This window comes from Hyperoodon ampullatus (assembly GCF_949752795.1).
Source record: "Hyperoodon ampullatus genome assembly, chromosome: 11".
NCBI lineage: Eukaryota > Metazoa > Chordata > Mammalia > Artiodactyla > Ziphiidae > Hyperoodon > Hyperoodon ampullatus.
Window position 1 is genome coordinate 93,443,372 of NC_136924.1, and position 16,745 is coordinate 93,460,116.

The 16,745-nt window shown below is 43.0% G+C and overlaps 1 protein-coding gene across 1 annotated transcript; it reads left to right on the forward strand.

The window, feature by feature from the left end:
* Positions 1–1,491: 1,491 nt before the first annotated feature.
* Positions 1,492–14,089, forward strand: MANSC1 (MANSC domain containing 1; the record flags this gene model as incomplete). The annotated part of the gene is made up of 3 exons (XM_079715942.1): positions 1,492–1,714; positions 4,715–4,855; positions 13,155–14,089. The coding sequence occupies 3 exons, from the start codon at positions 1,492–1,494 to the stop codon at positions 14,024–14,026; spliced, it is 1,236 nt and encodes a 411-aa protein (XP_079572068.1). The 3' UTR covers positions 14,027–14,089.
* Positions 14,090–16,745: the final 2,656 nt, after the last annotated feature.

Consider the following 16,745-nt stretch of genomic DNA (forward strand, 5'->3'; position numbering starts at 1 on the left):
GTGAAAGATGTAAGGTCAGTGTCTAGATTTTTTTTGCATGTGGATGTCCAATTGTCCAGCACCATTTTTGAGAAGAATATCCTTTCTCCATTGAATTGCCATTGCTCCTTTGTCAAAGATAAGTTGGCTGTATTTGTGTGGGTCTATTTCTGGGCTCCTTATTCTGTTCCATTGATCTCTTTGTCTGTTCTTTTGCCAGTACTACATCGTCTTGATTAGCAGTGCTTTCTGGTAAGTATTGAAGTCAGGTAGTGTCAGTCCTCCAGCTTTGTTCTTCTTCAGTATTGTGTTGACTATTCTGGGCCTTTTTGCATTTCCATGTAAACTTTAAAATTGGTTTGTTGAGGTCTATAAAATAACTTGCTGAGATTTTGATTGGAATTGCACTGAATCTGTAGATCAAGTTGGGAAGAACTGACATCTTAGCAATATTGAGTAGTCCTATTGAGGAACATGGAATATCTCTCCATTTATTTAGATCTTCTTTGATATCTTTCATCAGAGTCTTATAGGCACAGTTTAAAAACATTTCAGTAATTATATTTCAATATAACTATCTTCCTTTGTAATCCTATATATTTCATTTTATACATTTAACAACATGTCTTTTATATATTTTAAAACATGTCAGAAGAGAGCCTAAGCATCACGAGAGTACCAAAGGGTTCATAACCAAAAAAAAAAAAAAAAATTAAAGAAGTGGTAATTCTGATCTAGGCTGTCATTTAGTGAACAATTTGTATTCTGGAAATGAGGATATTTTCTGGTATAGCCTCGCCGGTTCCACATTTTTTTTTCTGGAAGAACCAGCTCACCAATGGCATTATATGTATTATGACTTTTGTGTTTTTAGGGATGTCAAAAAGAACACTTGCCCCTACAGTTTCCTTCAACTGAGCCAGAATATTCCCCCTGTTGATGGGCTAATTCCTAGAAGGACAGTGTATGTAATTTTCTTAGCGCGTTGCCTACCACTCAGTAGGTGATTTAAAAATGCTAATTGTTATTACTGAGAAAGAAAATATGTCCAAAGCGATGATCACTGCTTCATCAATGACCACAGATTTTGTGTCCTTTCCCCTCCTGCTTAGGAGAGGCAAGAAGAGGAAGGATTCTAGAACTGAAAAGCAGACTGCCTCTTCTTTCATAGATACTTGTCAGATTTTAAGCATTGATGGGAGAGTGTATGTGTGTGTGCTTACTAGCTTTTTGCCAAGTTTTTAATGAAAGGTCTCAAATCTATTAAAAGTGAAACAAATAAAAAATACTTGTTTATTCCTGTCCTTCTATGAATTGTGAGTTGTTTACATTGACTTGAAGGTAATGAAATGTATCTTCTCTAGGTTTGTTCAAAGAAACAAAACTCATTGATGGTTTTCTATTTTTGTGCTAGAGAGAAATTCCATCATCTGTCCAATCTTCTTGAAGCAAACTCAGGCCAGAGGGAGAGTTATCTGACCTTTGGAGACCAAGACTAAACTGAAATTTAAAATGTTCTTCCGGGAGGGATGGAGCTTGACTTACACTCGTGTAATAATTTGTTTCCTGACACTAAGGCTGTCCACCAGTCAGAACTGCTCCACCAAGAGTCTAGAAGATATGGTCATTGACATCCAGTCATCCCTTTCCAAGGGAATCAGAGGCAATGAGCCCATACACACATTAACTCAAGAAGACTGCGTTAATTCTTGCTGCTCAACAAAAAACATATCAGGTAAGTAATAATGCCTTGGCAACTCTTTATTCTATGTGTTTTGTGATGTAAGTAGCTGGTTGATGAGACTGAATGGTTTGTACTAGTGATTCTCAATGGGGTAGAAAAGTGGGTGGCAAAATCACTAGGGAATGTTCCATGGTGTGCTCTCCCCTCCCCTAAGCTGAGCCAAAGTTACTCATGAGTGTATATATATCACTCAGATATGTGTGTAGAAAAAGGGTTGAAAACCACTGGTGTTGTGTTCTAACAGGCATCTGAGATGTTGAAAACAAAAGTCCTATTTAAATGCTTGGCTTCCATCATCATGGAATATTGGAATACAGTGTGATATTAGAAAGAACGTTTAAACAGAAAGGGAGTTGAGACAAAAAGTAAAATTCTAAAGTCATCCCATAGGAGAATCAGCATTTGAGTTTTAAGTAGAAGCACAAAATTTCCATTTTATCTCCTTTCCCTGGAGCTGGTGGCACAGGTGAGTCAGGAAGCCACTGGCCACTAATTCCAGCTTCTAGGAATCTAAGAGGCATGGGAAGGGGTTTAGAATGACCCATTCCATGACACAGAAGGAAACTGAGCCCCACAGGTTTGAACCATGCCCTTGCATATTTCAGGCTCCAAACCTATGACCTGAAAACAGAAGTATATATCTAATAAACAAACAAAAAAAACACATAAGTTTATTGAGCACCTAATGCCTCGGTAGGTGCTGGAGATAAAACAATGAATAAGATGGAAAAGACCTTGTCATCAAGGACCCTAGAAGAGCTAAGTGAACACTGGACTCGTGATCCTTACTTGATTTATCAGCTGACTAAATCATATGTTTTCTCTTAGATCCTTTGTTTCCGTTTCATCCTATAATGATTGTGGTATAATAAGATAAATACACATGGACATGAAATTGAAGGACACAGACTTTTGCGTATTTATATTTATTTATAGTCTTTGTCCCTGATTCCTGGCACAGAGGTCCTAAAACCCTGGGAATTTTCTGAGCATAGGAGCTTCTTCTGTTATCCATAATGAGCCCCATTCAGTCATACCTGAGCTTACGGTAGGACCCTTGATCGCGCCAGGATAGCTGCTAGTTGCCAGAAAGACCAAGCTTTGCTTAGAAGCTTGGAACTTTCAGTCTCCTCCACCCACCTCCAGGTAGGGGAAAAGGGGGTGGAGATTGAATTCAGTCGCCAATGGCCAATGACTTAATCAATTATGCCTACGTAATAAAACTGCCATGAAAACCCCTAAACAATGGGTTCAGGGAGCTTCCAAGTTGGTGAACACATCCATGTGCCACGAGGCACCCCAACTCCACAGGGACAGAGGCTCTTGCACTTGGGACCCTTCCAGACCTCACCCTATGTACCTCTTCATCTGGCTGTTCATTTGCATCCTTTGTAATAAATTATAACGGTAAGTATTGCATTTTCCTGAGTTCTGCGAGTAGTTCTAGCAAGTTATTGAACCTGGGGTGGGGGGGTGATAGCCAAGTTTGCCATATGTGTGAGTGACCTGGGGACCTGATACTGTGACTGGCGTCTGAGTGGGGATAGTCTGATGGGACTGAGCCCTAGACCGGTGGGGTCTGACACTCACTCCAGGCAGTTAGTATTAGAATCAAATTGAATTGTAAGACACCCCGTTGGTGTTAGAGAATCAGAGAACTAGAGAATTTGGGTAGAAATGACACCAGGTATTTGCTGTCAGGAGGAAGCAAATACTTCAATGATCTTCTCAAATTGAGCTGTGTGCTTTTGGACACTCTTCATAGAGAGGTAATTTATGGAAGTCATAGAGATCTCATTTAAATTTCTAGTTTTTCTTTAAATGTTGATATCAACATACATGTGGAATAGAAACATCACCTGCAAATAGGACTGAATGCCATGTGGGCGTATCCTGGCAACATAGGAAACCTTGCATTTCTCTTCAGTTCCGTGATAGGTGTTTAGTAAGAAATGAGGGTTTGCGGCTTTATTCTACAAGCCAAAGTACTGTTACTGCTTTACTGTAAGCAGAGGTACTTGTGGGTCTCAGTTAATGGATCTCAGACTTTTCCCTCTTTTACTGAGCGTTGGTTTTTGACCGTTTAGGGTTCCAAAAAAGCACTTTGATAATTTGCCTATAGCCACAGACTCTAGAAAAATGCCCACAAATACAAAGGACACAAAATTTTGTGTACAACTTGGACCCTATGGATCCTCCCCTTTACCTAAGTGCTCCCAAAAATGGTTTGTAGAATTATCACATCGTGGGAAAAGGAAAAGCCAAAGTAACCAGAGTACCTTTCTTGTTACCTGGATAACAGAGACATGATAGGTTAAAACCCCTGCAGAAATGAACTCAGTCTTATTTCCCACTGGGAGAGTCAAGGGTGATCCCTGACCACTGCCTGATTGGGAGACAAACAAAAATGATAAGAGCAGAAATTTTAAGAACCAAAAGAAGAATGGTACTGATAAAAGTCAAAAATAGACTTGGCATTCCATATGCTATGCAGCTCCACTGTGGAAGGAGGCGTGATATGTATAAGGCTGAATTTACTGACCCTCCCTGCCCACCACCCTCCCATCGCTCCACACCAAGAAAACCAGACTAATGGCTTCGTAGGCATCTAAGATGCCTTCAGGATGCAAGAGGTACGTACAGTCATTAGGGTTAGATCCATTTCCTGAGGTCAGACTCAGTAGTGAGTTGTAGACTCAGTATTTCTATGTATGTTTTGATAAATATTTTAGCAAATGGAAGGCTTCTTTCTAAAGAATGAAATGTACTATTAAAAATGTTTCACCAAAATTACCTTCATTCTGATTTTTAAACCCAAGGTCTTTAAAAATTGCTTTCAGTGCCTAAACTAAGGAAAAGGAAATGACTCAGCGGCCAGCGGGCAATGAACAAAGGCTTTTGTGTTGGCCACCAGAATAAATGTTTTCCTGCTCGCGGTATTCTTTGGAAGATCCTACTTCAGAATAACGCTTATGAAACCTTTCATTGCAGGGGACAAAGCATGTAACTTGATGATCTTCGACACTCGAAAAACAACTAAACTACCCAACTGCTACCTGTTTTTCTGTCCCAGTGAGGAAGCCTGTCCCCTGAAACCAGCAAAGGGACTTATGAGTTACAGGATAATTAGAGGTAAGAAAAACATTGTTCTTTGTCTTTTGTCATTGGAATTATTTAAGGATAGGATTCATGTAGAAAGGTTTTCTGCAAGAGTTTAAGAAGAACTGCCAAAAGGGATCACAAATGTAGAGGCACATCAGAAAAAATCTCATGATTTAAAATTCAGTTGATTCAACCAAACATCTTTCTTTTTTCCAGTTAAAGTATTTTATACATATGAATGATAGTATTTTGTTTTGTTTTTGTTTTTACCTTCTTAAGGTAAAAGGCACACAGATCTTTCATGTAAACATTTTGAAACACGTCTTTAGAACCATGTCAGCAACACTGGAATAAGTCTGCAGGTCTCCAGGGGTGACTGCTTTGAAAGGGATAAGACGATGTAAATACAGTATATAAAATTCCGGTACATTTGTCATTAGGTTCCAATTATTTTGTAATCACATTCTCTGAAATCAAACTCACTGGATTTTATTATCCAGACCTGGAAGGAAGCTCATTTAAGAAGTTTTTGAGAAAAAGCTACATGCCAAATTCTGTGCAAGCCATTGGAAATAGAGTCTCCACATTCGGAAGTTACATATTTGCTCAGAATACAGAAAATGAACAAGTAAAAATAATATAATTATTTGGATATGCCTTGGTGAGATTTTGGCTAGCTAATTTTTCAGGATGAAATGCTTTCAAGTATGAAGTTTACTTTTATTTCAGTTTTATAAAGTTTTTGTCCTTACACGCTTAGGTATTAATAATATTCCCTGCATTTATTAAATAAGAAACAAATTTTATTTAGCATCTCCTATGTGTCAAGCACTTTTTATGCCTTAAGGATAGAAAGATACGACACTAAACATGAAAAACAAGGTTCTCATTTATGGAACTAATATTTTAGGAGAGAGAGACAATAACCTTAATAAATAAATAATCAAGAAAAATAGTCACCGTGGACATAGAGAACAGACATAGAGAACGGACTTGTGGTTGCCCAGGGGTAAGAGGTTGAGGAGGAATGGAGTGCGGGAGGCTGGAGTTAGCAGATGTAAGCTTTTATATAGAGAATGGATAAACAGCAAGGTCCTAGTGTATAGCACAGGAAACTATATTCAGTATCCTATGAAAGGGCTTCCCTGGTGGCACAGTGGTTAAGAATCTGCCTGCCAATGCAGGGGACACGGGTTCGAGCCCTGGTCCAGGAAGATCCCACATGCTGCGGAGCAACTAAGCCCGTGCACCACAACTACTGAGCCCACGCACCTAGCGCCCGTGCTCCGTAACAAGAGAAGCCACTGCAATGAGGAGCCCGCGCACCGCAACGGAGAGTAGCCCCGACTCGCCGCAACTAGAGGAAGTTGGCATGCAGCAACGAAGACCCACTGCAGCCAAAAAAAAAAAAAATCCTATGAAAAACCGTAATAGAAAAGAATATAAAAGAAAGAATGTAGGACTTCCCTGGTGGCGCAGGGGTTAAGAATCCGCCTGCCAATGCAGGGGACACGGGTTCGAGACCTGGTCGGGCAGGATCCCACATGCCGCGGAGCAGCTAAGCCTGTGCGCCACAACTGCTGAGCCTGCGCTCTAGATCCCGTGAGCCACAACTACTGAACCTCCGTGCCACAGCTACTGAAGCCCGTGCGCATAGAGCCCGTGCTCCGCAACAAGAAGCCACCGCAATGAGAAGCCTGCGCACCACAGCGAAGAGTAGCCCCCCCTCACCGCAACTAGGGAAAGCCCGTGGGCAGCAACAAAGACCCAACACAGCCAAAAATAAATAAATAAATAAAATAAAGTTATTTTTAAAAAAAGGTGGTTACCCTTAAAAAAAAAGTATATATATAAACTGAATCACTTTGCTGTACAGCAGAAATTAACACAGCATTGTAAATCAACTATACTTCAATAAAAAATTTTAAATAAAAAAAATAACAGTGATCATAATAAAATGAAACATGGCCTTTATATAATAATATATTTTCAAAGCAGAGAAAATTAAAACATAAAATTCCCATTTAAAAAAATAGTCATAAGAACTATGCAGATAATTGAGCTAAGACAACATAATAGATAATCACAGAGGGACTTCTCTGGCAGTCCAGTGGTTAAGACTCCTCGCTTCCATTGCAGGGGGTGCAGGTTCGATCCCTGTTCGGGGAACTAAGATCCCGCATGTCACACAGCACAGCCAAAAAAAAAAAAGATAGTCACTGAGTGGACCAGCTGTATTAGGTGATCAGGGGAAGTGTCTGTGAAGATGTAACCCCTAAGCTGAGATCTGAAGACGGAGGAGCCGGATGTGAGAAGATTGTAGAAAGACCTTCCAGGCAGAGGAAACAGCCTATTCTAATATCCTAAGGCAGAATGGTTTGGGAGTGTTTGTTCAAACACTCCAATCTCAGCAGCTGACTCACAGGTGAACCATGGAAGGAGTGCTATGCAAGAAGGAAGGAAAGTGGGGCCATCCCATCAAGCTCTGTAGGGGTAGGGAGTTTTTATTTTCAGTGCATGATGGAAAGACATTGGAAGGTTTTCAGCAGGCATTATAACGAGCTGTTCTAAAGGTGATTTCTCAAAGCTCACTGTGACTGCTCTATTGGGAATGGACAATGACGCAGCAGCAAGAGGGCATGTGGGAAGACTGGGTAGGAGGCTGGGATGAGATCCGAGTGAAAGGCTGTGGCCTTGGGGACCAGGGAGACGGTGGAAGAGATGGAGGGAAATAAACACACGAGCCATTTCAGTGATAGCGTTGACAGGGCTTGCTGGTGGTGTGGATGTGGGGAATGAGGAAAAGAGAAGAGTGAAACTGAGTCCTAGTCCTGGGCTTGAGCATCTGGATGGATGGCAGTGCCGTCTACTGAGCTGGGGAAGTGGATTTGCGGTTGGGAGGGAGAGTGCAATCAGGGTTCTCTGGGGAATGATGCTGCCCGGGGCATCTGGACACTGACTCTGCTTTGTCCCCTGAGTGAGGCTGTGTCTGAGTTTCATTCATGAAGCAGGAACACCTGATGTGTCAAACATTCCCTTAAACAGGAGCGTAAAGTACAGATTGCTTGTGTAAATTCTTCCTACACAGTGGTAGAAGCCCAAGTCTAAAAAGATTGGCAGATAAGGTACAAAGTTTCACTTTTGCCTGATGAAAAATTCTGGAGATGGTTGATGGTGAGGGTTGCACAAACTCAATGCCACGGAACTATACTCTTAAAAACAGGTTAAAGGGGCTTCCCTGGTGGCGCAGTGGTTGAGAGTCTGCCTGCCGATGCAGGGGACAGGGGTTCGTGCCCCAGTCCGGGAAGATCCCACATGCCACGGAGCGGCTGGGCCCGTGAGCCATGGCTGCTGAGCCTGCGCGTCCGGAGCCTGTGCTCCGCAACGGGAGAGACCACAGCAGTGAGAGGCCCGCGTACCGCAAAAAAAAAAAAAACGGGTTAAAGTGGTACATTGTATGTAATATATTTTACCACAGTTGTTAAAAAGAATAATTTTTTAAAAAGACTACGGCACAGAACAAATTAGGCCTCTCAGAGCAGCCAGGATCTTACCTTGGGTGGAAAGTATCTTGTCATCTCCCTGCCCCTTCTGGGCTTCACACTGGCCAGGGCAGTTGCCCCTGACTCTTCACCTCCTTTACATCTATATATAATCTTGGCTAAAAACACCGGGACCTACAGGGTTGTGCGGATATGACTTCTTGCTTGTCCTCCTTTTTTTTTTTTTTTTTTTTTTTGCGGTACGCGGGCCTCTCACTGTTGTGGACTCTCCCGTTGCGGAGCACAGGCTCCGGACGCACAGGCTCAGCGGCCATGGCTCACGGGCCTAGCCGCTCCGCGGCATGTGGGATCTTCCCGGACCGGGGCACGAACTCGTGTCCCCTGCATCGGCAGGCGGACTCTCAACCACTGCGCCATCAGGGAAGCCTGTCCTCTTTTTTTTTCATCACCTGGAACGTGGCAGAGCCTGTTGGACACCCGGGGATGGTATCCAGCAGCAAATGGACATCACAGGCTGAGTTTCCAGTGAGGTCAGGGCTCAAGACACTAATTGGAATGTTTATTTTTCTCCTTCAAGAGCTCCCATCAGGTGGAAGTTGGACCATCACACCTGCCTCTCTGATCCCTTCTCACTGCCTCTTCTTATTGTGTCCTTTCTTCCACTGTCAGTGTGTGTTCCCTATGTCTATCAGCTATTTCACAATTAAAGCAGAATATTAAAGAAATTATAGGTAATTGAATCTAGTCATTCGACTTTCATAAAAATCTATACCAAAGAAAAACCTGTTGTTGTGAAACTGTTTATCGCATAATTAGTTTAAAAAGTGAAAACAGCACTTTTGGAGTTAGTTTAAAGGAAATTAGTTTAAAAGTTTCTACAGCTTAAATGTCCAAATGCTAGGGAATGGTTGGGTATAAAGTATAACGGATCCACCTGAGGGAATACAATGCATATGTTAAAAAATAAGTTTGAGGGCTTCCCTGGTGGCGCAGTGGTTGAGGATCCACCTGCCGATGCAGGGGACGCGGGTTCGTGCCCCGATCCTGGAAGATCCCACATGCCGCGGAGCGGCTGGGCCCGCGAGCCATGGCCGTGGAGCCTGTGTGTCCGGAGCCTGTGCTCCGCAACGGGAGAGGCCACAGCAGTGAGAGGCCCGCGTACAGAAAAAATAAAAAATAAAAAAAAATAAGTTTGAGATGTAGAAATAAAATGTCACCTAAATTTCAGGTGAAAAACATCCAGTTTTTAAATTACATGAAAAAAATTTTAATTTTAAGGTATGCATAAATGTTAATAGTTCCTGGGACATGATAGAAATTATCGTTGAATTTGTTTTATAACTTTCATAATACTCTGTCATGTTACTGATTTTATAATGCATGTATAAAGAGGGAGTATGTGGTAAAGATTCCATTTTCTCCAGTGGAAGTGGGAGAAAAGGGAACTTGGCTTGTGCCTAAACCTTTTAAGGGCAAGTGTGAAGGTAGTGAAAGAAGTGGAATTAGAATCGAACAGTTCCTGTGTCAGCCACCAGGGGGCACCATCAGCCCAAGCCGGTGGCTATCTAGGGGCAAAGTGGCACCAACCCCGGACCTGGTGTGCAGCGAGCTGTCTGTATCTACAGATGTTTACAAATTGTGTTTGTAATTCTATTTATGAATCTGCCCGTGTTGATGGATTGAGATTGCCCTATAAAAATAAATATCTGCTTCCTGGTCAGAGTGAAATTCAGTAGATATAAGTTTGGTGGTTTGTTTCCAGATGAACTCTATTTCCTGTAATTGACTAATATTTACAGACTGAAAGTTTGAAAGATAACAGTGTGCTCTGTTCATTCTGTAAAACCATTGCAGCTTGGCGTTATTTAATGTTTGTTTGTTTGTTTGTTTTTGGAGCTTGGTGGTCTGTCATTCCTCCAAGGACTAGAATAGGGGAATTCAGAAATAGAATAAATTGAAAGTCTATTTGCTCAGCTGGTTGCCAAGTTAATAGTCAGTCCCTAAATTTTTTTATCTAGTGAAGTCACTTGAAAATGAAACTCAAAAGAGTGGTTGAGGACACATTTCCCAGCTCCTTCTGTAGCTCATGGCTACCTGACTGAGAGAAAACACCACACCCCAAAGGCAAACATCAGTGGGTGAGGTGAATGGAGCAGGTGTGGAGGATCCCTGTGTGGTTCTAGGATCTTTGCCAATAGATGAATCTTATCAAGAAATGGGAATAGCCCTAGCTTTGCTTTATTTATGACCTTGTATTCTTGAGAAAGAAAACAGCTGTTTTGGTCATTCTTGTCAATGGCCTTATTTTAAGTTTTGAGTTCACACATATCACAGGGCATTTATTTAGCCTTCTTTTGAAACTTTAAAATGAAATATGATGAGTCCTGCTCTTTTTAAAAATATCTGACATGACCTAAAAATACAGGTGGTGTTTATCTCGTGGTGGCACTATGCCTATGAATGTGATATCACCTGCAGCAGAATCTCTTTTCTTCAGCATTGTTGGAGGAATTTCAGGCATCTAAATTCTATTTTAGAGTGTCCTAGAGCAGATGTCCACAAATTTTTTCTGTCGAGGGCCAAATAATAAGTATTTTAGGCTTTTCAGGCAAGTCTGTTAGGCTTAGTGGGCCGTATGCAATCTGTCGGACCTCCTCACTTCTCTCCTTGTAGTAGAAGCAGCCATAGACAATATGTAAACAAATGGGCATGCTTGTATGCCAATAAAACTTTATTTATGGACACTGAAATGTGAATTTCATATAACTTTCACATGTTACAAAATATTATCCTTCTTGATTTTTTTCAATCATTTAAGAATGTAGAAACCATTCTTAGCTCGCAAGCCATATAAAGATAAGTGGCCATAATATGCTGACCCCTGTCCTAGATGGATTAATAAGTGACAGTTCTAAAGGACCTCTGAGTAGTGTGAAGCTTAGAGAGTAGTCAAAGATGTCACAAATCTGAAATTGCCTCTGGATCTATTTGTTAGCAGAGCGGAGAGTGAGGTCTAGTTTAGAAACTGGTATTCAGGGGAGTTGAAATAGAAGATGGAAAAAAGAAGAGGGGAGAATCACCTTTGCTTCCTTCCTTGTGTTTCTGCCGTTCTAATTTAAGTGAAATGATTAGCCAAGTAGCAGAGTGATACAGAGCAATTCAAGTGGTCTTTCTCTGCCCCGGATTGCTTTAACCAGCCTTTTCAGTTCGAGCTGTGATAAACAGCATGTGTGACAAAGAGCAAAACTCTAAACTTTCTCACACAGCAGGAGGATCTGAGGCTGGTTCCTCCTCAGCAGGAGTTGGGACTGTGTGACTTTCTGATCTTTATGCTAGCCACGTGGCCATAATGATTTCAAATACTGGTCCATGGTCCTCAGAACCTAAGATATTGGCTCTAAAATTTTAATCTTCAAGGGTCAAAAAAAAATCTCTCAGATTGCCTTCCTCCCCTGAGTACAGTGCTGAAAGCTGGTTGTTTTTTTCTTTTCTTTTTTAATATTTATTTATTGGGACTTCCCTGGTGGTCCAGTGGTTAAGAATCCACCTTCCATGGGCTCCCCTGGTGGCGCAGTGGTTGAGAGTCCCCCTGCCGATGCAGGGGACACGGGTTCGTGCCCCGGTCCGGGAAGATGCCACATGCCACGGAGCGGCTGGGCCTGTGAGCCATGCCGCTGAGCCTGCGCGTCCGGAGCCTGTGCTCCGCAACGGGAGAGGCCACAACAGTGAGAGGCCCGTGTACCGCAAAAAAAAAAAAAAAGAATCCACCTTCCAATGCAGGGGATGTGGGTTCGATCCTTGGTCAGGGAACTAAGATCCCATATGCTGTGGGGCAACTAAGCCCGCGTGCTCTAGAGCCCACGTGCCACAACTACTGAGCCCGCCTGCCACAACTACTGTGCCCGTGTGCCACAGCTACTGAGCCCATGCGCTCTGGAGCCCATGCGCCACAGCTAGAAAGAAGCCTGTGTGCCACAACGAAAGATTCCACATGCCGCAAGGAAGATCCCGTGTGCCGCAACCAAGACTTGATGCAACCAAATAAATAAATAAATATTAAAAATATAAAAATGCAGGCTCTTAGTTGCGGCGTGCAGGATCTAGTTCCCTGACCAGGGGTCAAACCTGGGCCCCCTGCATTGGGAGCACGCAGTCTTAACTGCTGGACCACCAGGGAAGTCCCTGAAACCCATTTTTTTCATTGAAAAACATCATCAGCTTTGTGCTGCTGCCTTGGCTTCAGGGACCCTCCAGCTTCCTCCTCCTCCTCCTTGTGGAAGGCAAGTCACTGGGATTTTGTCTCCTCTCCTCATCGTCCTGTGGGCTATGCCCCCACCCCCCCATGATATCTCCCCTAGGGATTGCTTGCTTCCCGGTTGTCACTGCAGTCCCAGCTGGCACAGCTCGTGCCTCACACCAGCATTTTCTCTGCCAGTCCTCTTCCTGCCGCATCATCCCAGCCCAGCTGCCTCCCCTGGCCTTGGCCCCTGAAGGGTCCCCATCTTCCTAAACCTCTTGCTGCCCATGCTGAGCTCCTCTTAGCATCTCTGCTGGTCCCCTCCCACCTCTTCCTTCATTTGCCCCATCCTCCTCCGCACATTTCTCTTCTCTGGGCCAACACTCTAGAAATAAACCACAGCATCTGGGGGCAGAGGCAGGGTCATCAGGATCTTATTTAGCCATTCGTATTTCTCCATTTTGCACCATGAAATGTCAAGAATCAACAGTTTGAGGTCTTACTGAACAAGCTGATAGCGTTTGTCCTTGTTAACTTCCCTTCGCATGGAAATATGGAGGTCTTTTTAAAATTTTCTTTCCGTCTTCAGATTTTCCATCTTTGGCGGGAACTGATTTGCCAAGCCAGGAGGTAACCCAAGAAGAGTCTCTGTTCCGCAGCAGGTCTTCACACACCATCACTCCCACGCCCCCTCCTCCCACAGGTGATTCAGAGCCCACGGTCTTATGGAGAGATTCATTTTCTCAGAAGTCCGGATCCTCAGATCACTTGGAGAAACTACTCAAGATTGATCTGGCGAGTCCACAGTGGACTGTTTATAAAGAAAATGGCCACTCTCAGAAGTCACCATCTCCCTCAGAACAAACAGTAGCTCATCTGCTGCCTGAAAATGTGACAGCATTCCCCAGTACAGTGGCAGATGCTGCTCTGCCCACCATCCTGGCCACTCCAAAGCCTGCATCTCTCCCTGCCACCAACGCTGCAGGGATACCTTCTGTGACTTCTCAGCCTCAGGGGGCCACCTCTGCCCCACCTGTAGCCACGGTCACTAACACGACCACAACTGAGGTTCCGACTTCCATCTTTAGGGCATCAACGGACTCGAAAGGCCCACCAGACACGGTGCCCTTTAGAGACATTTCCAGCTTGACTTTGAACAAAGGGGCTGCCCGGGACCCTGCTACGTTTCCTTTGTCAAATGTGAATTCTCCCACTACAAATACAGCAGCTTCCCAGGAAGATGGGAAGGCCAGCTCTGGTGGGCCCTCCCTGAGCAGTGCTCCAGAAAGGCAGCAGGGCCTCGCATTTGAACAGTGGCTCCTGGTCGGGACCATGCTCTTTGGGGTTCTGTTCCTCGCCATAGGCCTGGGTCTCTTGGGCAGAACGCTCTTAGAATCCCTCCGCAGGAAACGATACTCGAGGCTTGATTATTTGATCAATGGCATCTATGCTGACATCTAAGGAGGACATTAGATGCCTCTTTTTTTTTTTTTTTTTTTTTGGCTGTGGGATGTGGGATCTTAGTTCCCCGACCAGGACCGGGGATCGAACCCGTGCCCCCTGCAGTGGAAGTGGGGAGCCTTAACCACTGGGCTGCCAGGGAGGTCCCTAGATGTCTCTTTATTCATGTAGTTACTAATAGCTCCTATGCAGCGAGGTTCTGCTGATTTGCTCATCTTTGCAGGATTTTTCAAGTATTTTGAAGACAGGCAAAGATGCCTCCTACCGCTTTCTTTTTGCTTGTTCTTCGAAAAGAAGCGGGGGGAAGAAACAAACTGGGTGATTTGAAGGATCTGTCTCTAAAATATTAGCTGAAAACAAAGCTCTACCTAAAGCAATAAAGAATAATTGCCACATCAATTGGAAAATGACTGGCTTTTTACAAGGAAAAAGGGTTAGGACTCCTAGGCTCCAATTCATTAATATTTCTGGTTCCAGATAAAGTCGACTGTTTATGGTATTAATTCTAATGGATTTACTTTCCTTTTTATATGAATTCCAATAAAACTTATTCCAGATGTATTTCCTTCCAATTAAATATCTGAATAAATCTTTTGGTACTCAGTAATGTTCTTTCTTGTAAGTGACACGTCCAGCTGGATAACTTTAAATTTATTCCCACCAGCAAAATGATTAAATGATGAAAATATGTGTTCTAAGTTAAAATGACAAAACTCCCCTTATCCCATCAATGAGCAAAAGAGGTTCCTTTGGGAGAATTCTAGCAGAATATTAGCCTGCATGGAGATGATGATAAGTTCTGATAAATGGCCAGATCTACTTTGGGTCTGTTCTAGTTAACTATTTTTTTTTTTTTTTTTTTTTTTTTTTTTTTTTTTTGTGGTATGCGGGCCTCTCACTGTTGTGGCCTCTCCCGTTGCGGAGCACAGGCTCCGGATGCGCAGGCTCAGCAGCCATGGCTCACGGGCCCAGCCGCTCCGCGGCACATGGGATCCTCCCAGACCGGGGCACGAACCCGTATCCCCTGCATCGGCAGGCGGACTCTCAACCACTGCGCCACCAGGGAGGCCCTGTTCTAGTTAACTATTTTTTCAAAAAACAAAGAAAAAGTAAAATAGGCATTTTCCAAACCTAAGTACATTTAAAATGTAACAATATTATTTATAAGTCCTTATCTAACCTGGACCAACAGTCAATTTTGGCTTTATTTGGAATAACATTGGAAATAATAGATAGCACTTAAAATTACAGGCATACCTCATTTTATTGTGCTTTACTTTATCATGCTTCACAGATACTGCATTTTTTACAGATTTAAGGTTTATGGCAGCCCTGCCTCAAGCAGGTCTATTGGTGCCATTTTTCTACAGCATTTTCTCACTTCATGTCTCTGTGTCACATTTTGGTAATTCTTTAAATATTTCAAACTTTTTCATTATTATATTCAGGGGATCTGTAATCAATGATCTTTGATGTTACTACTACGAATTGCTGAAGGCACAGATGATGGTTAGCATTTTTTAGCAATATTTAAAAATTAAGGTATATGCTTTTTTTAGACAATGCTATTGCACTTAATACTACAGTACAGTGTAAACACGACTTTTATATGTACTGGGAAACAAAAATATTCGTGAGACTCACTTTCTTGTCGTATTCACTTTACTTCAGTGGTCTGGAACCGAACCCGCAATATCTCCGAGGTCTGCCTGTATTATTAAATGATTAGCATGCTGTAATTTTTATTGATTAGTTATTACAGTGTCTGAGAAATGTTTTGAATAACGGGGGTTTGCCGGACAAGTTACAGTGGGGTAACGGGGAATCCAGGAGACCGCCTGGGTCAGTTCGACATCTCATCTCTCTGGACTTCAATTTGCTTATTTGCAAAGCAAGAGGTTTGGTCCCTGGTGTCATCAGGGTTTTTAAAGACAAAAATGGGATTCAGGTGAGAATTTATACAGTGAACGCTAGAGGGCAGTAACTGGTTAATAAGTAGAGCAACGAAGGCAAATGTAGAGGAGACAGAAACAGGCTTTTTTCCTCCTTCCCTCCTCCTTCCCGTCCCCTCGCCTGGAACCACTCCCCCCCCGCCCCCCCCCCCCCCCGGGTTTACACTAAGCTCATAAAGCTCATTAAGAGGCAAGCTGGTCTATTGAAAATACTACTTTTCATATGTTTTCCAACTTAACAGCTTGACACAAATCTCCAAGGGGTTTACATAAGCTTTAAGTAGGTTGAATAAATAAAACCTTGACTCAGTTTAATTTAACAAGTATTTATTGAATATCCACATGTAGGCCAGAATCAGATTAGTAACTAAGTACCTTGGAATTTTAAAACTTCTCCTCTCTTTGTTAACGGAATTGGATATTGGAAATAGGGCTTTCTGTGGATGTTTATAAAGGCGTTCTTCCGGAGCTCTCCATCCACCTTGCTGTCTGCAGTCTTTCTTGCGATGGAGAAATTTGATTGGGAGCCCAGATGAGAGATGCTATGGGCCCAAACTCTGGCCATGACTGTGGGAATGTAGATTGTAGGGGAACTGCTGATTTGCGGCATCCTTCTCAGGGGGAAAGGGTAGCTCTTCTCACACTGCTCTCTGCTTATTACCCCATCACCATGGGTGAGATGCTGCATGCGGGCAGTAAAAGGGGGTGAAGCCTGCATCCACTTCCTTTTAAGTACCTTTAAGAGTGACTGGCCTAGCCAACCTTCT